Genomic DNA, 14,328 nt, shown 5'->3' with positions numbered 1-14,328 from the left:
ATTTTACTTCAAATTTTCAGTTATCCAATTTTAGGGATTTCCTTTCCTTGTTTACCGTTACCATCCCCAATCATTGATCACACCACCATCCCACACGTTTCTTCACTCCCACGCGACTCAACCCACAACCCACTATCAAACTTTCTCCATTCTTTCTCATCTAGTCCAACATCAAAATCGATTACCCAGTCTGCTGGGGCAAGTCTAATGTTAAATGACATTATATGTTGGAAGGAATTTTCTTTCAAATTCATGATGGATTTCTTATTTCTCATGTTCTCTTACAGATTAAAGANAGTTTTAGATTTAGAAGTATTACCGTTTTTTTTATTTTTCTTGGATTTTGAGCTCCAAAAATTAGTGATCGAATCAACTATGGTTGTTTTACCCTTGTCAACATTGTTTTTACCAGAATCCATATTCAAATATAAAAAGTGAGTAAATTATATATAATACGAAAATGTAATGCAAAGTTTTAAACAAATAAATAACTAAATAAGTAGAGACTAGAGACTAATTACTCACAAAATAAATAATTAAATGCAAACAAATAAATAACTAAATGAAAAGTGAGTTGGAACGAATGTACCAAACATCTACTTAAAAAAGTAGACGTGTATGACCGAAAGCCGAAAATTGAAAGTTGAATTTTGAAGCTCCAATTTCCAAAGATCAAATTCGTAATTTTAACAAGAATAAGAGATTAGAGAGTAGAGACTTGAGTGAGACTTTTGAGAGTTGTTGAGAGAGTAGAAGCTAATATTTTTGTGAGTGAAAAGAATGAAAGATTGGAAGTATTTATAGTTAAAAAAAAGGATGAAAATGTAGTTTTTAGAAGGTTCGGGTATTAAAAAAAGTTTGGGGGGGGGGGGGGGGGGGGGGGGGNTAGGGAGGTGTAAAGGGGAGTTATGGGGGTGAAAGAGCCGTTGGTGGGGCTCAAAACCCATTGCCCAACGACTCTCAAAATGGCTATATTTAAGATTTTTTTTTTTAAAAAAAAACGGAACTGGACCGGATCGGGACCGAAACCGGTATTTACGGGACCGGGATCGGAACCGGTATTTACCGAATCGGGACCGAAACCGGTATTTACCAAATTGGGACTAACCGGTATATCCCGATTTCCATCCCGTTACCCCTCCCGGACCCCCTAGACATCGGCCCTAACCGGTACAAGACGGAACGGAACCGGACCGGTGCCAGAACCGACACCTCCCGGTTCCGTTGCCAACCTTACTTTGGGTGGTACTTGAACTCAAAATTCTGCTTCAATTGTTTCAAGAGTCTTGTAAGATACTCCATTGATAAACATGCGATACACACAAATAATAACATAAAACAATAATATAAGAAACGACATTGAAGCCTTATTTTAAATATCACATCTCTTATAAATAATAAAATTACAAAAGAATACAAATTAATGATAAGTTGGTGCGTTAGATTAAATTTCTCAATTTGAAAGGTAGGAAAACAATATTTTTCACTTAATACCTAATTACATGTAATTTTAATAGTAGTAATATGGTTTCAAACATTTAAAAGGTAGGAAATCAAATTGCCCACTTGGCAGCCATAATTTGCCTAATATAATTTTCCAAAATTTCAAAGGTAGGATGATGGAAGCATCTGCCAGTATAACACGGTTGTCCTAACTCGTATACACACTATTATTGCTACTTCCTTGCATCAATCTGTACCAATAAAAATAGGAGGGAGAATATTGGAGAAGAGAGAAAGCGTGGAATGCTGAGATCTTGTGGTAGAATCAATACGAAATTTTAGGGGAGAAGTTGGGTTGTGTATATGGGGGGTAGTAGTTCATTTGTTGATGGAGTTCTTCGATGGTTTCATCGTCGTCACACTAATGAAGATGCGATCTTGACTCAACCCCACAATTCTGCAGATACCCATTTACAAGAAAAACAAGAAAATAAACACGAATTTACTATTACTGAAGACTTTGACTTTACCGGTTTAAAGCTCATCAAAGTACCCAAGCGTTTTCATTTGCCTATTTCTTCTTCTTCCATGGATCCTATCAAAAAGGTCTCTTTTTATTGCCCCTTTTGTTTTGTTTTTTCTGGGTTTGACTTTTTTTATTTCAATTTGATCTGTCTTGATATCTGGATTTGAATCCCTTGTTTATATGGTAAGAGTTATATCTTCTGATTGCGAATGAAATTTGAACTTAATACATCTTTCACTTTTGGTAGTCTGTGCTATTACTAGGATTGAATAATCTTAAACCAAATTTCGCGAATTCCTTTGAGACTTTGGATTTATGTTAATAGGGAGTATTAGATGGAATTTGGTCAATGGGGAAGTCATGTCAAAGAATCAGCTTCCTTGATTGCTTATGTTTTTGTGTTTATTGTGTTTGTGTATATGAAGAAGTTACTTCTAGTTGTCCCTTATTATGTTTTAACCTTTATGTCAATGTACATGGGTAAGAGGATTTTTTAAGCTTTCAGATGTATGATATATGTTTTGAATGGGATGTTCTTATTCAGAATGCGTTAGAGACGGAATTCTTTACTGAATATGGAGAGGCAAGTAGATACCAAGTTCAGGAAGTTATTGGCAAAGGAAGCTATGGAGTTGTGGGGTCTGCTGTTGATACCCATACTGGTGAAAGAGTTGCAATCAAGAAAATTAATGATGTCTTTGACCATGTTTCTGATGCGACAAGAATCTTGAGAGAAATCAAGCTTCTTCGGCTACTTAGGCATCCAGATATTGTAGAAATAAAGCACATTATGTTGCCTCCTTCTCGAAGAGAGTTTAAAGATATTTATGTTGTTTTTGAATTGATGGAATCAGATCTCCATCAGGTAATTAAGGCCAATAATGATCTTACACATGAGCATTATCAGTTTTTCCTCTACCAGCTTCTGCGTGGACTAAAATATATTCATACAGGTTGGTTCTTTCTGTAATTCGAAATGTGCCTCTTGCTACCTCTAACTGTAGAAGTTAAAATTAACTCTGTGATAATCAAACCTGCCACTTTTGCCCCCTTACCAGCAAATATCTTCCACCGGGATTTAAAGCCGAAAAATATCCTTGCTAATGCTGACTGTAAGTTGAAGATATGTGACTTTGGGCTTGCTCGTGTATCATTCAATGATGTGCCATCAGCTATTTTCTGGACTGTAAGTTCAAATTTAAAAGGCTTCCTTTCTCTGTTGTTTTTTATACGTGTTTTTGTCTGGTAGTTTTGATACATGTATCTTTTTGAATGTATTAAAGGATTATGTTGCAACTCGATGGTATCGTGCTCCTGAGCTATGTGGTTCCTTCTTCTCTAAGGTAAGATTCATTTATAACTTTCGAAGTATTTATTGTTCAATCTGCTGGTGTTTATGCAACAACTATAATGTCACTGACTTTAGCTTTAGCTCTCTTTTTTTCTAATTGTGTATGCAACAACTGCAATGGCACTAAATTTTAGAGTTTAATTGTTCATTCTGTTCCATATATTTTTATTTTTTTTGATAACTGAGAAATCCGCTTGTAACTCGTCCTTAGGATCAATCATAGCCTTCTAAACTCGGTGGATAATGGGCCCGCACCTCTACCCTTCTCCACTTAAATACTGAGCTTCGCTTTGCATGGTGTGGGGCTTGAACATGTGACCTAAGCCACAAATCCTCCACCTTTTGCCACTCGAGCTAGGCCTTGAGGGCATTCTGTTCCATTTATTCAACAACTACAATGATGTTAAGTATAGTTGATGACACTTAGTTTTTATGTATTATGTTCAAGTTTGTTTCGCATTATTTTGTTACTTCTCCATTCTTTTGCACCTAGCGTCAATGTATTATGATCAAGATTGTTCCTCATTATTTTGTCACTCCCCTCCTCAAGTCTTTTGCTTTCCTTTGAGATTCATAGCTAATATGCCTTTCTATACGGGGAGAGCAAAATACTAGCTAAAGTAATTATTTTTCACAATAAATGGTTTGGGGATGGCACTGGATGTACTCATATACCATTGCAGCCTTTAACAATGCATGCAATCTAGATTCATGTGATTACAACTGGAAACTGCACTGATTGAAAAATTAACTGCAGCAAAAACCAAAAGGATAAAAAAATGTAGAACAAAGAGGAGAGTCTAAGTAGTAATACATAAAAGTCACTATGTAGCTATGTTGAATTATAGGTTCATGGAGCTACTTGTTGGAAAAAGAAAATTTGAATTCAAGAACTTAGGTAGTAGCATAATTTCCTTGTCAATGATGAGTATTTTCCTTTTACAGCATTTGGTCCACCTTCCGTAATGAGTTTTAATCTCTCGAATCTAGTGTAGTGCTCATCAATACTGTGGGGTACCTGTGGTATGGCCTGTTCTCCTCAATGGTTCAGCAACAGTGAAAGATTTAGTTTGCTGACTGTTTGTCATAGGTGGATACAGAATTTAATGGCAGAGGGTCTCGTATTGCGCTGTCTCTGAAGTAGATACACCATTAGCCACAAGGCTAAAAGACACCACAAGGAAGACTAAAGTAATAATCTTAAAAAGCAAAGAATATGCAGCAACAAACATTTTACTGTGAAGATTACCAAGTCTATGAGGCTGTAGGAAAATTGGGTGCATTTTGCTAATCTTCAAGTAATTGCCTAAGGAAATTGGAATTTTCAACATTTCACAAGTCCTGAAAAGGTGAAACTTTTAAAAAGTAACAACATTATCATTTCAGAGAAGCTAATAGGTTGTCATGTGGGTTTATAGTTTTAGCCCAGAGAATACCACACATTTACTGGCTTTGAGCATGAATGTGCCACGCTCAGTTAACCTTCTGCGAACTTCTTTTCCAAGTTCAGTTTGAGTCTGCTTCCAGCATTGGTATAGACAGAAGAAATGGATGAGATGCTTAGAAGCTACTTCTCTTGCATTTTACACTGACACATGGCTTTACAGTTTACATGCTTTAAGGACGAGGATTTGTTCGTTGCCAAATTTTGATGAAAGAATAATAATGTGAAAAGATGTTTCACTATGAAACAACTTTATTGTTAGAATATAAATAAGTATTTCCTACTTAGAATAGGAACAGGAATAGGAATAGGAATAGGAATAGGAATCCTAGTTGGAAAAGGATTCCAATGTAGTGTCTATAAATAGGGTTTCAATGTAACTATTTAGATACACAATTCAATAATATTTTTCCCATATATTTCTCACATTTATCATACATGTGAAGACTTTATTTGTGTTGTTGACACATCTTCACAGACTCATTTTCATGTGACATATACGTCTCTAAGAGTTCTCTATTTGCAGTATACTCCTGCTATTGATATATGGAGCATCGGATGCATATTTGCAGAGTTGCTTTCTGGAAAACCATTATTTCCTGGAAAGAATGTGGTGCATCAATTAGACCTAATCACAGATTTGCTTGGGACACCTCCTCCAGAAACAGTTGCAAAGGTTAGTTCTCATAATATATGCTTTTCTTTCTCAGAATGTTCTTTAATAATTTGTTATTCTTTTAGTATCATCCTATTGTGCATGTTTTTTGTGCCAAAGTATGTGTCTAATACTGCTAGTAGATATATTTGAGAATAGAAGATGAGGGTAATACACTTAAGAAACCATTGGTGAAAATAAAAATCACCACCAAATTTGTGGTGTTGTCGGGTTTCATTGTTTGAAGGCGGAAGGAGCTGTGGTGTTCCCTGAGGGCTGTTTCTGAGCTAACAAGAAGTTGAAAAGTGAGACATCTATGGCGTGAAAGCTGATGAAGATGATGCCATTTTCTGGTAGAATGAGTGTGAATTAAAGGAGGCATTCATTGGTATTTCTGATAGTGATGGAGCTCTACGGTGATTATTTTTTGTGGTTTCTACTGCCCTGTATCTGTGGGCTTTCAGGTGGCATAACTGATGCGTTCTTCCTAGTGGTACTCCGGCAGCTTGAAGGATTCCAGCCAGTGGTGTCACTTGTTTTTGGAGTTTTTGACATGTATTCAAGGTGGCTTTATTTTTTTGTGAATGACCTGTGGTCACAAAGATGTAATGATGATATCTCTTGAAGGTGGCGTGAGGCGTTGGTGAATGAAAGATGAGTACAATGGCTTGTGAGTTGTAGTGTTAAGAATGTATTTCTAAACTCTTAAAAAAAGACATCTCTAGGTTGAATTGCAGTGAACTCTTAAAACTTGAATGGAGAAGAATGAAGGTGGCAAAGAGAATTAGAAAGCTTAGGTTTCTGGTGGCTGGTGAAGGAGGTGTGGTGGTATAGGATCTCCACGAAAATAAAGTGTACAGTTGAAAAAACGGGACAAGTATAGAGTGGTATTTATGTGTTATCTTTAGAAGATAAGGTAGAAAAACTGTTGCTGAGAAGTTCCATGGTGTCACATTTTACATGCTACTTTATTTTTCTCTTATTTTATTAACTTGTTTCATTCAAAACTGGCAGATTAGAAATGAAAAGGCTAGAAGATACCTCAGCAGCATGCGGAAGAAACAACCGGTTGGATTTGCAAAAAAGTTTCCAAATGCAGATCCTTTGGCATTACGCCTACTTGAACGACTGCTTGCATTTGACCCTAAAGATCGGCCATCAGCAGAAGAGGTAGTGATTGAAAACAAATCCAATGTTGTTTCAACTACTAAATGAAAATCTCAAGTCCAATTGACTTAACACTAATATTGCCTTTTCTTAGGGATTAGAGGATCCTTATTTCCATGGTTTATCAAATGCTGATCGTGAACCATGTAGACCACCAATATCAAAGCTTGAGTTTGAATTTGAGAAGAGGAAATTGGCAAAAGATGATGTTAGAGAACTCATATATCGCGAGGTGCGGCTTTCTTTAGTATTAATTGCTACCTTGTTAGTGAAATGATTCAAAGGATTGACTTTACTCTTGTCTTGAACAACCAGATTTTAGAATATCATCCTCAGATGCTTCAGGAGTATCTTTCTGGTGGAGATCAGACTAGTGGCTTTATGTACCCAAGGTTTGCTGCTAATAGAAGCTAGTTCTAATAATTTATGCTCTTTCTTTTCTATAATAGTTGACCCGCCTCTTTCTCTTCCATTAAATGCCGGTGTTTGTAGTATTTTACTGGAGTTTAATTGCTACTCTCATAGGTGGAAGAACATCACAAAGCATACATAACTTTTCTTTCCCTTAAAAGTAAAAGTTGACAATCATTTTCAGATGAAATCAAAGGAATTAAGTTTTCAGCAACAGTAGGGTTACTGCAAACTTTTAACATGACAGTAACAAAAGAGTTCATCAGTTTTAGACACACTTTGATCAATCCACTGGGATCCAACTAGCACAAGTATTGGGTAACTTTGCCCACCAAGGTTTAGGCAGATGAGAAGAATTAACCTAGTGTCACTTATGCTGGAATTTGAACCTTGGTTCGCAAGATTTTCACTCTTATTAGTGATTGCCTTATCCTTGGTCTAGTGTTGGATCTGATTGATCATCCTTCTGTGAAAAGACATGATTATTTTAATATTTTTTTCTCTATCACATACAGTTGATTGTTGTCTTCTAGACTACCCACTTCATATAAAGGCAAATGTATTGTGCCAAATAAGTTTTCTTTATTCGTTTTGTATTGCTATTCAAGAAATATTGATTGTGGTTTTTCTTCTATGTTAATTTAGTGGTGTTGATCGGTTCAAGCGACAATTTGCACATCTTGAGGAGCATGCTGGTAAAGGTGAACATAGTGCTCCAATTCTGAGGCAGCATGCTTCCTTGCCTAGGTGCGTTGTTGAATCTATGATTCTTTCCGCCATATCGGTAAAACGGTTTTTTCAGAATCTGCAGATTAAGGAATTGCTTTGTTTGTATTTAAAACTATCCACATTAAAAAAACTCAGATTTGGAAAGTAGTTTCTGAAAAAAATAAATATCAATTGAAAACAAGGTTTTTAAAATATACTGTGCTTTTACATATGGGTGTGGATCATAGAGTTGCTTGTGTTATCTTGTGCAGTGACTTACCAGTTACCTCTTGTTGTTTAAATATTTCCAGTCTCTTTGGGCACTGAGGACCTTGGATTTGTTTACATTCTATTTTAAATTGATTATCATCCTGTTTGATCGATTAAACTCTTATAGTTTGTCCGCATATACTTAATACAAAATTCAAGTATTACAATAGATTACATTAAAAGCTGAATTATGTGTGTTGGTTAGAAACCTTCGGTTAACATATGAACTTGTTTTCTTTTTGTAATACCTCTGCTGCAGAGAGCGAGTTCCTGCACCAAAAGATGACACCTCTTCCCAAAATAATGATTGTGAAAAGAGAACTGTTTTAACAACTCTTCAGAGTCCACCAGCGCAGTCTGAGGGATCAGAGAACTACAGTGCTCGTAGCTTGCTGAAGAGTGCTAGCATCAGTGGTTCCAAGTGTGTGGAAGTTAAAAGAAGAAACGCAGAGGTAATCTTTTTATTCTGTTTCCCTTACTGTACGCTCAATAAAGCAAGTGATGAGAATATCTTGTTTTAATAACCAATTTGAATGCCAATTGTTGCAATTTTTAGCATTCCTTCACTCATCTGTCGGTACTTTTTCTTATTGACAATGTTTTTATAGGAAGAGCCAATCGAAGAACAAAACGAAGAAGTTGATGGTTTGTCTCAAGATGTTGCTTCTCTTCATGTTTAATTCTCTGCAGAACCATTTGTCCTGCAAATCAACATTTTGAAGTTTCACTCCTTGATTTCAGCTAGAAGCTAACTGTAGGTTGTCAGTTCCTATTGTGTTATAAAATATTACTTAGTATAGTAGGAAAGAAAACTCGCCAGCTATCAAAATTTTCTCATTAGATGACAAGGTTTCAAATTTGTAACGATTTCATAAACACTACTTCCTACCCTAACTAACATATAGTCTTTCTTAAATATCTTTCCTTGTATGTACACGTACCTGCGTGTTGCGTGGATAATATTGAAGAGAACAACATTATACATTATGCTCGAATATATAGTATTATTTATTTGAAAATATTAAATTTTATTTCAACTATATTCATAAAAGGGCTAACATAGAAGAAAAACATTTTCTTCTATCTAAAATTGTTGTAAGATACTATGTTATGTATAATATCATTCAAAGTTTGTTGATGAATTTGATAAAAATAGTATTATTTTCTCAAGAATTGAGTGCGTAAACTATCAATAGATTCCAAGCTAAGATTATAAAGTACAGTAAAATCTCACCAAATTAATATAGTTGTAACCGTGAAATATTATTATTTTATAGAGGTATTATTTAATTGATAAATTAATAATTATTAATTTATAGAGTATTTTGAGATTCAACCTTGTGATGCTGAGATTATAAGAGCTTTCAAGATGTATTATTGGAATAAATTTTATGGTAGGATATTAGAAGACTATGAAGTGGGACATGAAACTGATCGAGGAAAGATTAATATTTTGGATGCTATTAATTTTGCAATTCCGGCTTGGACGACAAATGTTCAACAAGAGACAAGAACAAATTGTTTTTAACATTGCAAAAATTATTTGGAGGATAAAATCTTAAAGAATTTGAATGAACCCACTTGTCAAAACGTCATTCATGAACTTGGGTCATGATTAATGATCTTTATTACCGCAATAAAATGATGTCACTAACCTATTGGATTATCCAGGTGAAAATGATACATATTCAGAGGTCTAGAGTTTAGAAGAAATTGTGGATACCATAAAAAAGCAATGTTGATGATGAAGTTGTAGATGATACATTACCATTGGAACCAATTACATGTAAGAGAACACTTATCGTATCTAAAACTCTTCATAATTTTATTGTGCAGATCAAAACACCGAATTTTTTTTATGCAATAAGAAAAGATAGAGATGAACTTCAACTAAATTTAAAGTTTAACAAAAAACAAAACACAATATAATCACATTTCATTAGTACTTTTAAAAAATTATTAATTTATAATATTAATGGGNAATTACAATAATTAACAAAATAAATCTCTCGACTCCAACAAATCTATCAATTAATGCCACATAAATTGGGACATGGCAAATAACATATATTATTAAAAAATTAGGTTCAAAATGTACTATAAAATACAATAATTAACAACTTAATATATTAAAGAGACATATAAAAAATGGTTAATATTTGAAATTCTGCGTGTGCCACATAAATTAGAACAAACAGAGTAATAAATATTATTTTCAAAATTATGTTAAAAAAAAGTACTACAAATCACAATAACTAAAAATTTAAAATATTTTTAAAATCATATAAAAATTTCAATAACTTCTCAAATTCCATAATATGACATAAATTAAAATAAAAAAATAATATATATTGGACTCCGTGCTGGTACGTTGTCCTATATCTAGTATTTATATAGGGGTCTTCAAAAAATATATTATCTTATCGAAATAATTAATTTTTACCATTGCTGCAATTCGAGATCAAAGGAAAATATTATCTCAGAGAAATTATTAATAAATTGCCGAATAGTAATTTAGTGAGGTTTTACTATATTACATTATTAATTATCTGATTTTGTGAGTGAAACTTAAATAGACTCCATGCTAAAATATAAGTTTATTGTTAAAGACAACGTAAAATGCTCATTCAAGTATTCGTAGAAAGAGAATTACTTACTTGTCTAGTAATAATGTAAGACTTAATTTAAAATTTTATATTTAAAACTCAAACTAATACCCAATTGTCGTATGTAAGAAAAAAAATAGAAATGTTAAATATAACAGTTTTTAATCTTTAAGTAATTAAAATAGTAGATTATTGTTTGTTTTATTTTTTGTGTGAGACCTTCCTATCTTTAACTTCTTTTTTTTAAAAAAATAATATTCAATTCATGCTCAAAAGTTACCTTTCAACTCAGGCCAAAGTCAAATAAGTATAATCTATATATCATTTACTTTTCCAATAAAAGTATTTATCATGATGATATATTTTTCTTCATCCGTATAATTTTCTTTTTCTAATAAAAAATATAGGAGCATGTTTTGAGACAATAAGTCTAAACTATTTTCTGGATTTCTTCTTTTTTTACACTCGTAACTTTTATGGCCTTCTTCACCACAATTATAACATTTGCATTTTTTCTGCAGGTTTTGATTTTATAAATTCTTTTTTCTTCCTATAATATTTTTTTCTAGGAATATAATTTTGTTTAGAAAAATTCTTTCTTTTTATTAAACCTTTTTTAAGTTATATATATATATATGTGAGCAAAATATATATTGAGGATTCGTTTATTATTTTATAGTAAAATACCCATTTGTAACTTTTTATTATTCTTTTCTTGAGTTGAAAATTAAATTGTGTTAAATATCAATATGTTAAAGTTAGGATTATTGATATTAAGCGGATTAAATTGGGTGAGTCATGACCCAATCCAATTTTTATCCCATTTGAGTCTAACTTATTTGAGCCCAAAGTAAACTTGCAATGGTCATGATATAACCTGATTTCTATTTCAACCAATTTTACTATCACCAATTTCAATCCAACCCGCCCATTTGACACCCCTAAATGCAAGTATTAACATTGTTAAGGACCCAATTACCCCTCAAAACCCTAATCTTTTCCACTATAATTATGAAAAATATTTTGTAAACAAATATTTTTATGCAATGCATGCAATTTTTAATACATCAAACCAAATAATACATAAAAATAATCTATGAATAAGTAATCCAAGTTCCTGAAAAAAAGAAAGTAATCCAAGTATAACTATAAAAGCATTACAGAAAAAAAAAATCATTACTAATACATTTTTTTAAATATTATTTTTATACACTCTACCAAACGACCCTTTATATACATTAGTATTGGTTTTATATTATTTGTAATTTCATATGTTTTGGATTTTACACAAATTTCATAGTGTTAAGAGTTAATTACATCATAAACCTATTTTTAAAAAAATTGCAAAAATCCCTTAAATTTGGTGGAATCCGGATACATCTCAAAATGTCCGGATACATCGCATCCCGATTACGGATACATCGTCCAACGTCCCTATACATCACGTGTTGGTTTCGGATACATCACTCAACGTTCTGATATTTCAATCATCGTCCCAATACATCACGTAAAGTGATGTATCCGATCGATACATTGTGTAAAGTGATGTATCCAAGAATATGAGAGAGTATAAATTTTTGTAATTTTATCAAGTGGTAAAGAATTTTAGAGAATATGGTAAAATAAGTTGTATATTTAGTTAATTTTTTCTATTATTATTTGCAATTTCATATGTCAAAATAGTTGGGCTCACAACCCAACTTGTGATATTTACAAAAACTAGATCGGCCAAGGTCCATGCTAAACACGGGCCCAATATGCTTGATGTTATTTTTCAAATATAATTTGAAAGAATCTGTTATGTGCATAGATCATTAGTCTTCAATTTAATTAATTAGAATGAGCTTAGGTAACTAATAGTGAAAGTTGTGAGTGAATTAATTAACATAGAATAGTATTTTAAGAGATTAATAACACTGTAAGAAAAATGGTCCCAAAAAGTGTAATTTTGGTTCCTAAAGGTCAATAGCGACTTGTAAGATCTGGTCGCTACCCGTCCCTATAGGCTTCGTTGTTAAAGGTCTTTAGGGACGGCATATTACAACCAGTCGTTAAAGGTTAGTAGGCAGCCGATAATCTTTTGGTCCCTAAAAGACTTAAAAGACTTTTAGGAACTATATTTATGATCTTTAACTCTTTAGAAACTACTTGCAACTAGTCCTAAAAAACCTATAAAGACCAAAGATCTGGTCACTATTTTAATTTGATGGACCATAAACTTTTCTCCATAGGAATATTAATATATGATGTTTTACATTTTATTTTAATATATTAAATTAAATGAATAAAACAAGATTATCAATAATATCCTACTTTTAAATGAACAACATTCCATTTGTATCATTGTATGGGAATGATAAACCACTATTCACTACAATCTAAACATGCCCCTTTGGGGAAAAACTAACATGCATCAAGAGAAAGAGACAGATGTATTTTTTTTTCTAATGAGCCCTAGCAAAATAATATCTATTACGAATGTACCAATAGACATAAAAACAAACAGCAATAGTCGAGAAGCCGAGCATTGCTTTTATTGAAGCTGATTGTCAACTAGAATCACAACAACAAAACTATTGAATTACGAATGTACTCAACAAGAATCCTCATGACAACAGAAAGCATTAAATTGTCATCGGAAACATCCAGAGGAAAATAAACAGTAAGAGCAATAATAAATTGTTTAAAACTTGTGTTCTTTGGGTGGTCTGGAAGCGATCATGTCCAAACTAGCAAACCAATGGGATTCTTCCGAGGAAGTTCTCCAAAGAAGATGCATTAGGAGGCTTCAACAGAGGACTGATGGTTTCTTGCAGGCATTCAGCAGTGTCTCCCTACACTCTTAACAAGCCAATCTTTTCAACCTTGGATTCAAAATTGGAGTACGGAGTTTCTGGATTCAGGGTGCACAGATATTCCTCTGCTTTTTTCAGGACAAGTTTGGATTCCTTCTTCACCGTTCAAATTGGCGTAGTTAGAAGAACACATAATAATCATAGTTTGACCAAAAGCAATAGCCTACATTTTTCATTAGTTAACCTTACTACCTTTCCTTTGTATTTATGGTGTCTGAGAAAGTCAACGAGGCACTTGGTAATCTCCTTGTCATAGAACATTGTCGAAGCAATTATGTGGCGAGTAAGAAACTCCAAACCATTACCAATGGAGTGAGAAAGAGACTTCGGAGGAGTTATAGTAGTAAATGGCTCAAAATCCATTTCCAAAATGTTTCCACTGGTAACATAAATGAGACACAAACATTAAGAATCTGCCAAAAAAAAAACTCATTCACAAAGCAAATAATTGTAGAATACTATTATCTACAAATTCATGACTCAAACTACCTTTGACAAGCACAAGCCACTGCGAATGAAACCCTAGCAGGCTGCCAGGCATTGATACAAGTACACTTATGTAGACCCCTATGAGTTTTGCGAGGAAGACCTGTTACACCCCAACGAGTTACTACACCTTCATAACCTTTACCTTTGGTTACACTAATGATGTCAATCATCTCATCCTTCTGGATGAACAACATCAACTGGAACCTAAAATGTTTAAACTTCTATTCTAATCGGAAATGGCAATAGAAAAGTAATAGTTTTCAATAATTGAACTAAAATGGGAGCTAAAATAGTAATTAGTAGCAGTACTGAGCAGTGGAACTCCAAAATAGAACTAATGCAGCAACACCCAATAAACTTACAATATACTTATCTATCATTCCTCTCTCGTAATATTTTCATA

The 14,328-nt window shown here is 33.3% G+C and overlaps 2 protein-coding genes across 2 annotated transcripts; one reads left to right on the top strand and one right to left on the bottom strand.

Annotated features, from left to right (window-relative positions):
- Window positions 1-1,566: 1,566 nt before the first annotated feature.
- On the top strand, window positions 1,567-8,911 carry LOC125861199 (mitogen-activated protein kinase 9-like). Its single transcript, XM_049541144.1, has 11 exons — window positions 1,567-2,049; window positions 2,514-2,922; window positions 3,028-3,155; window positions 3,253-3,312; window positions 5,291-5,440; window positions 6,434-6,589; window positions 6,681-6,818; window positions 6,902-6,978; window positions 7,643-7,744; window positions 8,235-8,427; window positions 8,584-8,911. The coding sequence occupies exons 1-11, from the start codon at window positions 1,807-1,809 to the stop codon at window positions 8,653-8,655; spliced, it is 1,728 nt and encodes a 575-aa protein (XP_049397101.1). The 5' UTR covers window positions 1,567-1,806; the 3' UTR covers window positions 8,656-8,911.
- A 4,504-nt stretch (window positions 8,912-13,415) lies between these two features.
- LOC125861295 (sucrose synthase-like) lies at window positions 13,416-14,119 on the bottom strand. Its single transcript, XM_049541227.1, has 3 exons — window positions 13,926-14,119; window positions 13,629-13,815; window positions 13,416-13,532 (listed from the first exon to the last, which is right to left on the bottom strand). The coding sequence occupies exons 1-3, from the start codon at window positions 14,117-14,119 to the stop codon at window positions 13,416-13,418; spliced, it is 498 nt and encodes a 165-aa protein (XP_049397184.1).
- Window positions 14,120-14,328: the final 209 nt, after the last annotated feature.

This window comes from Solanum stenotomum, chromosome 4 (assembly GCF_019186545.1).
Source record: "Solanum stenotomum isolate F172 chromosome 4, ASM1918654v1, whole genome shotgun sequence".
NCBI classification, from domain to species: Eukaryota; Viridiplantae; Streptophyta; class Magnoliopsida; order Solanales; family Solanaceae; genus Solanum; species Solanum stenotomum.
Note: the sequence above shows the minus strand (reverse complement) of the source record. Positions and strands in the feature narration are given on the sequence as shown.

Excerpts from the sequence above, each read along its gene's own strand:
- LOC125861199 (XM_049541144.1), top strand. The coding sequence starts at position 1,807 with ATGGGGGGTAGTAGTTCATTTGTTGATGGAGTTCTTCGATGGTTTCAT. Across the intron at positions 6,819-6,901 it reads GAGAACTCATATATCGCGAG|ATTTTAGAATATCATCCTCA; the intron begins GTGCGGCTTTCT and ends TTGAACAACCAG. Across the intron at positions 8,428-8,583 it reads TTAAAAGAAGAAACGCAGAG|GAAGAGCCAATCGAAGAACA; the intron begins GTAATCTTTTTA and ends ATGTTTTTATAG.
- LOC125861295 (XM_049541227.1), bottom strand. The coding sequence starts at position 14,119 with ATGTTGTTCATCCAGAAGGATGAGATGATTGACATCATTAGTGTAACC. Across the intron at positions 13,816-13,925 it reads GTGGCTTGTGCTTGTCAAAG|TGGAAACATTTTGGAAATGG; the intron begins GTAGTTTGAGTC and ends TTATGTTACCAG. Across the intron at positions 13,533-13,628 it reads ACCATAAATACAAAGGAAAG|AAGGAATCCAAACTTGTCCT; the intron begins GTAGTAAGGTTA and ends TGAACGGTGAAG.